General features: G+C 45.7%; 2 protein-coding genes across 2 annotated transcripts; one reads left to right on the top strand and one right to left on the bottom strand.

Moving 5' to 3' along the window:
- Positions 1 to 313: 313 nt before the first annotated feature.
- pdhb (pyruvate dehydrogenase E1 subunit beta) lies at positions 314 to 6,281 on the top strand. Its single transcript, XM_069150648.1, has 11 exons — positions 314 to 394; positions 493 to 552; positions 1,512 to 1,619; positions 2,588 to 2,650; positions 2,792 to 2,827; positions 3,183 to 3,373; positions 3,524 to 3,618; positions 4,127 to 4,237; positions 4,463 to 4,554; positions 4,650 to 4,791; positions 5,215 to 6,281. Exons 1-11 carry the CDS (start codon positions 356 to 358, stop codon positions 5,358 to 5,360), a joined length of 1,083 nt encoding a protein of 360 aa, XP_069006749.1. The 5' UTR covers positions 314 to 355; the 3' UTR covers positions 5,361 to 6,281.
- Positions 6,282 to 6,508: 227 nt separating this feature from the next.
- On the bottom strand, positions 6,509 to 11,265 carry LOC138198895 (uncharacterized). The gene is made up of 5 exons (XM_069150635.1): positions 10,336 to 11,265; positions 9,451 to 9,618; positions 9,154 to 9,332; positions 8,804 to 9,044; positions 6,509 to 8,668 (listed from the first exon to the last, which is right to left on the bottom strand). The coding sequence occupies exons 1-5, from the start codon at positions 10,999 to 11,001 to the stop codon at positions 8,204 to 8,206; spliced, it is 1,719 nt and encodes a 572-aa protein (XP_069006736.1). The 5' UTR covers positions 11,002 to 11,265; the 3' UTR covers positions 6,509 to 8,203.
- Between the last annotated feature and the right edge of the window lie 321 nt (positions 11,266 to 11,586).

Raw genomic sequence — 11,586 nt, 5'->3', positions numbered from 1 at the left:
AGTAAAAATATATAAAAAATGAGGAAAATGTCATTACGCCTTTACAATACAATACCCGCCTTCTAGTTTGTTTAAAAACTGATATTAATCTAATCGGAGCAAAAAAAAAAGGTGATAATAATCCGTGTGGTGATTTGTTTTGGTCGTGTTGGTCTTCCATACTTAGAAAACAGCAGCTCGGTGTCCTTGGGTTTTTTCTTTTTCCACGCCTGAGGTTTGCCCCGCCCACTTCTCCCACCGAACCGCTGCGATTGGCTCCCTGCGATGACGCGCCCCCCCCCCCCCCCCACCGACGCACATCCGGGCCTTTTCGAGTCCCCGCCCTCTAAACCTCACGGCAGAGGACACTTTGAAGATGGCGGCGTCGCTGAAGTGCTTTCTCCGCTCGGGAAACGTACGGGAACGATTCAAAGACGTTCTTTAAACGTTTGCTTTTTTTTTTTTTTTTTACTTGAACAGCGATGTCAGTAACTGTCCTGTCTTCCCCTGCAGAATGCCGTGTCGGCGGTGCGGCGGCGGGGTTTCCACAAGAGCGCTCCGGCCGCGGTTCAGGTCGGTGCTAGCGTGCTAACTTTAGCCGCAGCTAAAGGGACGTTTGTCCTTCGTTATGTTGTTTTAACTCCAGATTTTAAAAGATGGAAAGACGTCCGACAGTCGACTCGTTCAACGGCTTACCTGGTTCGGTGTAAGCCGGTGTAGCTGTTAGCTGTTAGCTGCCCATTAGAGGTTTTTTTTTTTTTTAGGGGGGGGGGGGGGTCACGTGCCACGATGACGTGCCACGATGACGTAACACGTAAATAAATGAAAAGTAAATAAATCTGCATTTCATCAACTGGTGCTTTAAAACAAAAAAAAAAAAAAAACGTGAAAATGTAAGCTTCATTACCTTATCGTGCCAAAAATATTGAGGTAAATTAAGTGTTGAATTTAACAGATTAATCTATTATGACGTCATAGGGCCGTATTAATAAATTTAGCTTTTTTTTTAATAAGGATGAAATGTCAACAATGAATTAAGAAATGTCGAGAATAAAGTGGAGCTTGTTTTAAGGATAATATCGATAGGTTAAGAATAAAGTCCAAAAATACTATTTAAAAAAAAAAATATTTGGTCATTTTAAAAGACAAAAAAAAAAAAAAAAAAATGGAAGTATTCTGCTTTGAAATTGACTGAAAACAATTATTAGTTTTTAAAATAAATACAAGTTCAATATTAATTTAGCAGGAACGTGTTTTAAAGGAAATAGATAGAAACAGGAATGATTACGGTTAAAGGTCGGATTAACGTTCGTTTTTGTAATAAAAAATACAAACATTAGTTTTAAAATCTGCCGACTGGACTGAATATGTAACAAATGACTCGATGTGCGTCGAGTGCGTTTTGTTGGACAACACTGAAGCGTGAAAACGGAGCAGTTTGACAGGCGGAGGCTCCGAGGATGAACTCGGTCCTCCGGCTGTCGGCAGCGGGTCGTTTCTCACCGCGGGTTGTTGGTCGATGTTGTCGTCAGGTGACGGTCCGCGACGCCCTCAACCAGGCGCTGGACGAGGAGCTGGAGCGGGACGAGCGGGTGTTCCTGATGGGGGAGGAGGTGGCGCAGTACGACGGAGCCTACAAGGTGAGGAGACGCTCGGCGGACCGACTTTTCAGTTCGACGTATTTTGTAGGACACTTGCGGGATCTTTACTCTCATTTCGAGTCGTTGTTGTTTCGGTTTTTATGAATTCAGCCCGTTTTCTGTCACGGCTGCGCTCTCGAGACTTTTTAATCGAACTGCAGAGCAGCAGATTCGGACGATGGCTCGTCAAGAGTTAGAAAACAGGACGAAGAACAGAGAGGTCACCGAAGTCCGCTGGCTTACGCTTAACGAGCTCAACGTATACGACCTAACCCTACGCTCAGTGAGACGATACGCATTTGTGGATGTGAGGATGTGTACAGCGCACGTGCACGTGTACAAACAAACAAACAAACAATCTGTCCTCTATTGGCTCTTGTTATCTGCTCTGGTGAGTGAACGCCATTCACTTCCACTTCATTGGTAAAAGACAGAGTATGCGAGTGTGTGCGTTTATATTTAATAATATAAAGACTAAAATCACAAGGTGCTGCCCTGTAGACAAAATTAATAATATACTCAGATAAAATTACATTAAAAAGCAGCAAAAACTGAGTCGCAGGCAGAAAAGCCTTAAACCTTGAACGTCATCATCAGACTGTCTGAGCATCAGATCTGAGAACAGTCATCAGTCTTCCTCACCTCAGAAATGGGAAAAAAAAACAACAACAAACATTCGTGACACTTTTAGAAACTCAAAAAAGAACAAAAACCGTCGTTACAAATCAAACTGTATCACAAAGTCTCCGGAGTCAGAAAGTTTCATGTTTTTCTGACTTTTAAAAAAAAAACAAAAAAAAACTCAAGGTCAACGAGGTCGAATACTTCACTCGGTTTGAGAAGAAAGAAACGAGAATTTCCTCAAAGTGTGGCCTCATTTTAACAGTAAACTGTGTGTGTGTGTGTGCGCGTGTGTGCGTGTGTGTGTGCGTGCGTGTGTGTGTGTGTGTGTGTGTGTGCGTGCGCAGGTGAGCAGGGGTCTGTGGAAGAAGTACGGAGACAAACGCATCGTGGACACTCCGATCTCAGAGGTGAGACTCGACGTCCCGTCACATCGTTCACCAACCTGAATCTTTGAATCTGGTTCAAATAAAACTCGTATTCGGAGAAACTCAGCTGTGTGTTTTTTTTTGTTGTTTTTTTTTGTCCGTTGTGTCTCCTCCGCGGTCCAGATGGGATTCACCGGCATCGCAGTGGGAGCCGCCATGGTGAGTTCCTCTCCACCTACAAACACATTAACTCAGCTGTCTTATGATTGGAGGAGATTAAAAAAAAAAGATTTCAACACCCACCAGACAATTAGTCCCGACCAGTCTTCATCGCTCGTGTCCAAAATAAAAGATATAACGCAGACTGGATATGATTAAAAAAAAAAACAATTTGCCCCGTCTCAACTCAATTTGAGGTCTTTGTTACTCAGAAATACACCTACATTCAACTACAGTTGAAAAGAGAGAAATATAAATTGAAAAGATGATGACTCATCAGAAAATTGGATTAAATATTGATGACTCATCAGCATCACTGCGTCCCCCTCCCCCTCCTCCTCCCCCTCCTCCTCAGGCCGGCCTGAGACCCATCTGCGAGTTCATGACCTTCAACTTCTCCATGCAAGCCATCGACCAGGTCATCAACTCGGCGGCGAAGACCTACTACATGTCGGCCGGTCGGCAGACGGTCCCCATCGTCTTCAGAGGACCCAACGGAGCCTCGGCCGGCGTCGCCGCGCAGCACTCGCAGTGCTTCGCCGCGTGGTGCGTTCGCTTCCCGTGGGAGCTCTCGATACTGGCCGCAAAGATGCTTTTTTTTTTTTTTTTTTTTGTGTGTGTGTGGTTATTTATTTAATTTTTTTGTGACCAGCGGGTGATGTTGGTTTCTGTGCGGTTGTCGTGTCTCGTCTGCAGGTACGCTCACTGTCCGGGCCTGAAGGTCGTGAGTCCCTGGAACTCAGAAGACGCCAGAGGTCTCCTGAAAGCAGCAATCAGAGACGACAACCCCGGTGAGAAAACCAAACTGCAGCAGGTCGGAGGGTTGTTTTTTTTAAAGGAGAAACTTCTCTTTTAAAAGGAAACTCGGAAAATGTTTCTACTGTGATGTCGTAGTCGTAGAGAGTCCTTCAGCCTGTCATCAAACAGAAATAATACAGAAGTGGTTTAATACGCGTTTAAAAAAAACATTTTGAAGTCCGATTAAAGTTGTTTCTTTTTTTTTTTGGACTAAATTGCTGAAAAACTGTTCTTAAAAAAAAAAATCTCGTTTAAATCCACAAAAAGCTGATGTGTGATTTACATTATTACCCTTTTGATTTCTACAACTCTGTTAAATGTAACCTTAAAGAAAGATTTCTCAGCCCTCCAACATCTCTTTTACTATAATGAGTAAAAAATACGCAGAAACCCGACAACATCCGCCGATAAGAAGCCATTGCAGCCCGTTTAAAAAAAACAAAAACAACGGTGAGCGTGAGTTTCAACGTGTACGGGTTTTTTTGTGTGTTTTTTTTTCAGTGGTGTTCCTGGAGAACGAGCTGATGTACGGCGTTCCCTTCGAGATGTCGGACGAGTCGCAGTCCAAAGATTTCACCATTCCCATCGGCAAGGCCAAGGTCGAGAGAGCAGGTGAGACGGACGCGGAGGGGACTCGGCTCCAATAGATGGATAGATGGACTTTATTGATCCCGCAAGAGGAAATATTTCCGTTGCCGCATCATGGGAGATACGGGAAAAGCAATAAAAAAATTTTTAAAAATGACAGAATACAAAATAGTAAAAGTAGAAATGTAAAAATAAAAAATGCTGTTGACGTGAATGTGACCGTCGGATCTGTTTCTGAACTGGTTTCAGGGACTCATGTCACCCTGGTCGCTCACTCCCGGTACGTTAGTTTCTCCCTGGACGCCGCCGCCGTCCTCGCCAAGGAGGGAATCGAGTGCGAGGTGAGAGGAACGCGCCCGCCGACGGCCGAGACGGAACGACGTGCCCTCACCACCCCGTTAACTACTTCCTGTCTGTGTGTGTGTATGTGTGTCAGGTGATCAACCTCCGGAGCATCCGCCCCCTGGACGTGGAGACCATCGAGGCCAGCGTGATGAAGACCAACCACCTGGTGACGGTGGAGGGCGGCTGGCCTCAGTTCGGCGTCGGAGCCGAGATCTGCGCCCGGATCATGGAAGGTAAACGCTCTCATGTTCATCCTGCTCTGCTAAAAAAAAAAAAATCAACAACCGAGTCGTCGGCGTCTCACTGCGTCATCTCGTCACATTTTATTTCTCAAATATTTAAATGGTTACCTCTTTTTTTTTTCATAGTTTTAATGTGATGTGCACAGTTGAGCCCAAACTCATTCATACCTGTCAACTTTTTGACCAATATTTTACTTCTGGATGGAAACCAAGTGAACCGGGATGTTCAGACATTGTGCTCGAGATATAAATGAAAACATGAACTGGTTTTTTTTTTATTATTATTATTATTTCTATGAAAAATACCAAATCCATAACATAAAGCAGCAACTCACTCAGCGTTTTGGTTTGAGTTTCTTTTTAGATTTAAGAGCGCTGGAATAAAAAAAATCTCTTTTAACCGTGTGTCTTCAGGCCCCGCCTTCAACTACCTGGACTCCCCGGTTACCAGGGTAACGGGCGTGGACATCCCCATGCCGTACGCCAAAATCCTGGAGGACAACAGCCTGCCGCAGATCAAAGACATCATCTTCTCCATCAAAAAGACCCTCAACATGTGAGACGGCGCAGGCAAGGACACCCCCCACCACCACCACCACCACCCCGCCCCTCCCCCATCCCACCTCAAAGCCCGGTGGAAATGCCATCCGGTAAAAAAAAATAATAATATCCAAACCACGTTGTAAATAACAGCCAAACTGTTCCTTTAAAAACAAAAAAAACACTCGTAGAAGTTTCTGGACAGATGTTTGGTCCCAGATGTTCGGTCCCAGATGTTCGGTCCCAGAGCAGCAGGACACGCAGAGTTCAGTCAAGTCGGCCGCTTCAAGGTTGCGAACTCGACCGAACTCTTTGTGCTGCGTTTGTCCGCGCACGGCTCTCTTCACTTCCTCCCCTTCAAAATAAAAGTCTCTCTATCTTGTAGGCTGTTCTGTGCTTATGTGGAAGTTCAGTAAAGACAAAACTGCTCAGTGAGCGCACACAACAACAAAAACAAAAAAACAATCAAGATTTCTAAGAGTTGTTGTGTAAACGAAGTTTCTTCAGTCACACGTCCTTTCTTCTTCTTTTTTGTGTTTGCTTTAAATTCTGACTTTGTATCAGCCGTGTATTTAAATGAAATACTTATCGGGTAGTTTCTCGTCTAAATTAAGAATCTCTTAACTAACTCTGACTAAGTGTTTATTTTATTTAAATGTCCCTAAACTGAGAAACTTGCTCAACATTTGACTTGCGTAATGATTTAAAAGCATCTCGTGCTCTCTGCAGTTTTGTTTTCATGACCTCCCACATAATATTTCCATCCACTTAAAAAAAAAAAAAACCGTTAAAAACCCCCACACATCATAGTCAGAATATTAACTTACTGACTGGAGTTGGCAGCAGTGACGACGAGCGATCCAGCTGGAGTGTCGCGAATATTTATTGTAGCTGCTGTAAATGATTCTGTTACAGAAATAAAAACCTGTCGGACCTTTAAATTCTGCTTTTTTTCTTTCACATCACACCAGCGGTTGGATTTCTTTGGTCGGGAATCGGTCCCGCCCACATCGTCTGATTGGTTCAAACCGTTTCTACTCGGGAGCCTAATTAAATAAAAATGTAACGATATAAAGAAAAAAATCTGGAAAATCAATAATATACTTTATAAAAATTCCATTTAAAAAGCAGCAATAACTGAGTGGCAGGCAGAGAAGCAACAAGCAGGTGAAGCCTTAAGCATTTTTATTGGCAAAGTTTTGCAGCCCGAGTCTGATGGCCGTCATCATCATCATCATCATCATCATCAGACTCGATGTGCTTTAAACTGTCTGAACATCAGATCTGAGAACAGTCATCACAGTCATCTTCAACTCAAAAATATAAAAACAAAAACAAAACCAACATCCGCGACACTTTTAGAAACTCAAAAAGAACAAAACCGTCGTTACAGATCAAACTATATTACAGAGTCTCCGCGGTCACAAAGGTTTTTTTTTTTTTTTTTTTTTTTTATGTTTTTCTGACCCGGAGAGAAACAGTTCGGACAAAACAGAAACGATTCAGTGAACAGAAACAAGATCATTTAAAGACTTTATATTATGGGGCGTTAATTGTGTGATAATCTTCTGGAAAAAAGTACAAAAAAAAACAATTATGTTTGTAGATTAATGCCACATTTTTCCACGTTGAGCTGACCGACCACATTAACAGTTTATATTCACTACAATCAGCACCATAAGTTATTAGATTAATTATTGAGTTTTTAGGAAAATCTGATTTCCCCCCCCCCCAGCTGTGCATCAAATCCACTCAAAGACAAAAACGCACAGCTTCGGCATGTAGACGAGAAACCGCCTCGACAGTTTTTGATTCCTCACAGTGTTCAGAATAAAATCAAAATCAAACCCACTTTCTCTTCCTGCGAGTTTATAAACTCGAAACGTCCTGCCAGAGAAAACTCGGCTCCGAACCCAAACGAGCTCGCGATTAGAAAATAAAAAAAATACACTCACTTCAGCGTTTTACAGAGATCTTACCGGCGCCTCGTTTCCCGAAACGAAAACTGAAGGCTCGTCACGCTTCGTACTTTCTGCAGTGTTTTAAAACTGCATGGAAATATTTGAATATCCAGATTTGAAGAGGAAACGTGTGTGGCGGAGAGAAACCGCTAACATCTTTGTAGATCAATTAAAACCCAAGTAAATATTTATTTTAATCGACACTTTATCCTCAATAAAGTTTCAGGTTTGTTTGCAGAGGAAAAGACTCAAACCAGCAGCCTCCAAAATACACTTATTTCTCTGAAGAACTGCAGCTTTATTTTCATAGAAATGAACTATTTGGTTAATTTACAACTTAATTCTCACAATACTTTCTTTAGTAATTATTACAGCTATTTTTTTTGCAAAATATTTTTTTCAGTGGGGGTCCGTTGAAGGACCGTCTAGTTCCTCCTACTGTTGACCGTATAATTTATTAAAAAAATTATTTTCTTTCCTAAATGTATTTTTTCTTCTTCTTCTGGGAATCTATTTGGCAACTGAACAGAAAAACACCAACTTTAGTCGCTGCTGCCGTCAAGACTCAGAACCAAGTTGGTGAATTTTGGGATCCAGCTAATCCGGGTCGTACGACCGGCCCGATAAAAGATGAACCGTGCGATCACTCGGCTGTGGAGGTTTTGACTGACAGCAGTTCTGTGTTTCAGAAACTCTTCTGGCTCAAACCGATTTAATTTTTATTCGACACAGAAATGAAACATTTAAAAGCGAAGCTCTCCCAAGTTTCCCTCCACAGTTACGGACCTCCTCACGACTCCCGCAACACCTTGTGTGCCACGGCTGAGAGGGCGGGGCCTCTGTGCGGCTCTCTGGTCGGAGGCGGGGGCTCCTTGAGTCCGAGGGGCGGAGCCTGCAGAGTCTCAGGGCGCCGATAGGTCGGACCGTCCGACCTCCGAGTGTCCCTTGAGCAGGCCGAGCCTCACCACCACCACCCGCCTCTTTTTCTCCTCCGACCCTTCGTCGTCATCATCCTCCCCCTCCTCTCTCTCCTTCACCTTTCGTTTCACTCTCTCCTTCCTCTTCTCCTTCCTCTGCTTCTTCGCCTTCTTCTTCCTCCTCTTCTCTTGTATTTCCTCCTCCTGTTGTGCTTCTTCCTCTTGCACCCCGTCCGGCACTTCCTCCTCTTCCACTTCCTCCTCCACTGCCATCACCATTTCTTCCTCTTCTTCCTCGTCGTCATCATCTTCTTCTTCTTCATCTTCTTCCTCCTCCTCCTCATCATCTTTTTCGTCCTCGTCGTCGTCGTCGTCCTCCTCGATGTCCATGTCTGTCAGCGTTTCTCCCATCTGCTCGTGTTTGATCCCCGGTTCTCCGTCCTGAGCCGACTGACAGGAACACAAAGTTAAGAAAACAAGACTAAACAGCTGCTCTGACGCCCCCGAGTGGCCAAAAACAATCACTGCGCGACAGGAAAATCACCCAAAAAAAAATCAGCCGACGCAAAACCGCCGACCACTCACCAATTCCTTGCCGTTTCGCAGCCTGTGCAGCAGCAGCCTGACGGTGTCCTTGTTCTGACACAGTCCCATGGTGTTGAGGGTGTCGAGGGCGGAGCCAGAGCAGCCCTGCAGCCGCAGCTCCGCCCCCAGAGCAGCCTGCAGGAAGTTGTTCTTCCAGATGTTCCTGGTGAAGAGCGGGACGGAGAGCGCCACCACGGTCCGGCGCTCCAGCAGGGTGAGGGCCTGGTCCTCCGTCAGCTGGCTGCCGAAACAAACACAACAGAAGCTCCGTCAGCCGTCGGATCCGCAGACTCTTTTTTTTTTTTTTTTTGAAGCGGCGATTTTAAGAACCGGTCCCGATTCGGACTCACTGGTTGCTCTTGAAGAGGGCGTTGGTGTCGGGGAACAGCGAGCGCATGCAGGCGGTGACGAGCGGCGCTTTGTCCTGGGCCCAGTTCAGACACCGCCGCCAGGGGAAGGACGACAGCGGCTTCTTGCCCGACACCTTCTGGTGGAAGGGGCTGTCCGAGTGCCGCGACAACGCCTTCATCTGCGCCGCGGAAACGAACAGAACGGCGCGATTATATAAACATAAAAACATTTGCCCCCCCCCCCCCTCCCCTCCCCTCCCCCGAATGACAAACCCGGACGAGGGCGTCGGTCCTCACCTCCTCCTTCAGCTGTTTCCTCCAGAACTCCATCATGGGCTTGCGGGCGCCTTTGGCCGACCACAGCATTTGTAAAGCGGCCTTGTAGCTGGATTTGCTCACCAGCAGCGCCGCTTTGCTCTTCTTGCCCATCCTGCGGCCCGTCATCTTCTTGTCTCTCAGTTGTGACTGCAGCCCAAAAAAAACACACACACAAAAAAAAATTTTAAAAACACACAAAAAATTTTTTTTAAAACACACAAAATTTTTAAAAAAAAAACACACACAAAATTATTTTTTTCAAAAACACAAAAATTAAAATAAAAATTTAAAAAATAAAAAAAAAAAAAAATTTTTTTTAAAAACCCACAAAAAAAAAAAAAAAAAAAAAAAAAATTTAAAATTTAAAAAAAAAAAAAACAAATTTTTTTTTTTTTTTTTTAAAAACACAAAAAATTTTAAAAATAAAATTTAAAAAAAACAAAAAACATTTTTACAAGCATATTTTTCATTTTTGTTGTATTTATTTTACGGAGTTAGGAGGAAACGGATTAAATATTTGGATCAAAATTAATTAACAAATTAATATGCAGCCGTTTTGACGGTGGAATAATAATGTTTGTCACTTTTTAAACAAGAATCATTTGAGGCTTCCACTTAATTTCATTTCTGTGTCTCATGATTGTAAACTTGAGTATGTTTTGGGCTTTTTGCTGATCAGACCCGAAAAAAGTGGATAATTTAAGACTAAACATGCACAAAAGAGAATCGAGCAAACAAAGTAGAAAGTGTATAATGTGAGCAGCAATCTGGGGTTTAAAATATAAAAATAAAAATAAAACCGCCGGGAGAGTCGGTGGAAGTGTGACGGCAGCACACCGGGGGGGAGCCGGTCCAAACACACACCTGTTTGGCCGCCGGCGGTTTCAGCCACAGGGACCGTTTCCCGGTCTGTTTGCGTTTCCCTTTGGTCCTGATGACCTGCGCGCAGGACTCGCACAGGAAGGACTTGTCGTTCACCGCGGAGCCCGGGAAGGCCCAGTGCACGGTGTCCGGGGTGGTGAAGGTGTACACCGCCCTCCGGTTGAAGCTGCGGCCCTGCCGCTCGAACTCCATCTTGCAGCAGGAGCAGTTCTTGTCCTCCGGCCGGTGGGTGCGCCGCCGGCTGCCGCCGCGGGCCACGGGGCTCGGAGCGGCGGCGGCGGCGGCGGGGGGTACGGAAGCCGCCGCCGCTGCAGCCGCCGACTTTTGCGGGTCTTCTCCGGTCTGGGCCTCCGCGTCGTTCACGCCGGGACAGTCCACCTCTGCGCCCACGGCCGGTTCGGGAAGCTCCACCACCGGCGGCGGGGAGAAGGAGGAGAAGACACCGGGCTGCGTGGCGCGGCTCCGCTCGGGTTCGGCCGGCGGCGCCGCGACGGAGGAGGAGGAGGAGAAGGAGGAGGAGCTCGCCGCCTCCGCGGAGGTAACGTGGGAGTCCACCGTGGTGTGAGCGTAGTCGTGCTCGTTGGACTCGGACGGAGGAGCGGGGTCCTCGTCGCTGCCCGCGTTGGGCTCCGGGTTCTCGCTCGCCATGATGACGCGCCGCGTCTCCGTCAGCAGGGCTAGCCGCGCGCAGCTAACACCGAAACCCCCGCCAGCGTTGGTTCGGGACCTCCCAGACTCTCCTCTCCTCCCCGGGACGGGGTCGAAGTGAAACCCCCGAAGCGAAGTGCGCGGCAAAAGTTCTTTTCGGTCGGGTAATTAGGAAGCGGTTGCGGTGAAAGTAAAGCTGTAAACTCTCCGGAGCAGACTGAAAACACAGAAGAGCAAGTGGCCAACCGGATGTCACCTCTGATAAACAAAACGGTTTCCGTGCTTTACTTGTGAGCCGACCTGCCGGCGTGGTGGCGCCCCCCCTCCCCCGTGTGGTGGGAGGACGGTACTACAGGTCTCTAAACACGACTTCAGCCTGATCATTAAAAAAAAAGATCACTCCGGTGTGCTTCAATGTTCAACTCCTAATTCAACTGTGTTTTATCTTTTATATATTTATTACACTATGTCTATTGTTCATGCCACGGCGATGTCTTGTTTTAACTTTTACCTTGTTCATTGCTGCTGAACTGATGAGTTGCCAACTCAATTTCGTTGTATTTTTTTTACAATGACAATAAACTG

This window comes from Embiotoca jacksoni, unplaced genomic scaffold, assembly GCF_022577435.1.
Source record: "Embiotoca jacksoni isolate LCO1_2020_lvr unplaced genomic scaffold, fEmbJac1.0.p SCAF_1, whole genome shotgun sequence".
Lineage (NCBI taxonomy): Eukaryota > Metazoa > Chordata > Actinopteri > Embiotocidae > Embiotoca > Embiotoca jacksoni.
The sequence above is the reverse complement of the archived record's forward strand: the minus strand, read 5'-3'. Positions and strand labels throughout refer to the sequence as shown.

Coding starts and splice junctions, on each gene's coding strand:
- pdhb (XM_069150648.1), top strand. CDS start 356: ATGGCGGCGTCGCTGAAGTGCTTTCTCCGCTCGGGAAAC. Junction 553..1,511: donor GCGCTCCGGCCGCGGTTCAG/GTCGGTGCTAGC, acceptor TGTTGTCGTCAG/GTGACGGTCCGCGACGCCCT. Junction 2,828..3,182: donor TCGCAGTGGGAGCCGCCATG/GTGAGTTCCTCT, acceptor CCTCCTCCTCAG/GCCGGCCTGAGACCCATCTG.
- LOC138198895 (XM_069150635.1), bottom strand. CDS start 11,001: ATGGCGAGCGAGAACCCGGAGCCCAACGCGGGCAGCGACGAGGACCCC. Junction 9,045..9,153: donor GCCCTCTTCAAGAGCAACCA/GTGAGTCCGAAT, acceptor TTGTTTCGGCAG/CCAGCTGACGGAGGACCAGG. Junction 8,669..8,803: donor TGCGAAACGGCAAGGAATTG/GTGAGTGGTCGG, acceptor TGTTCCTGTCAG/TCGGCTCAGGACGGAGAACC.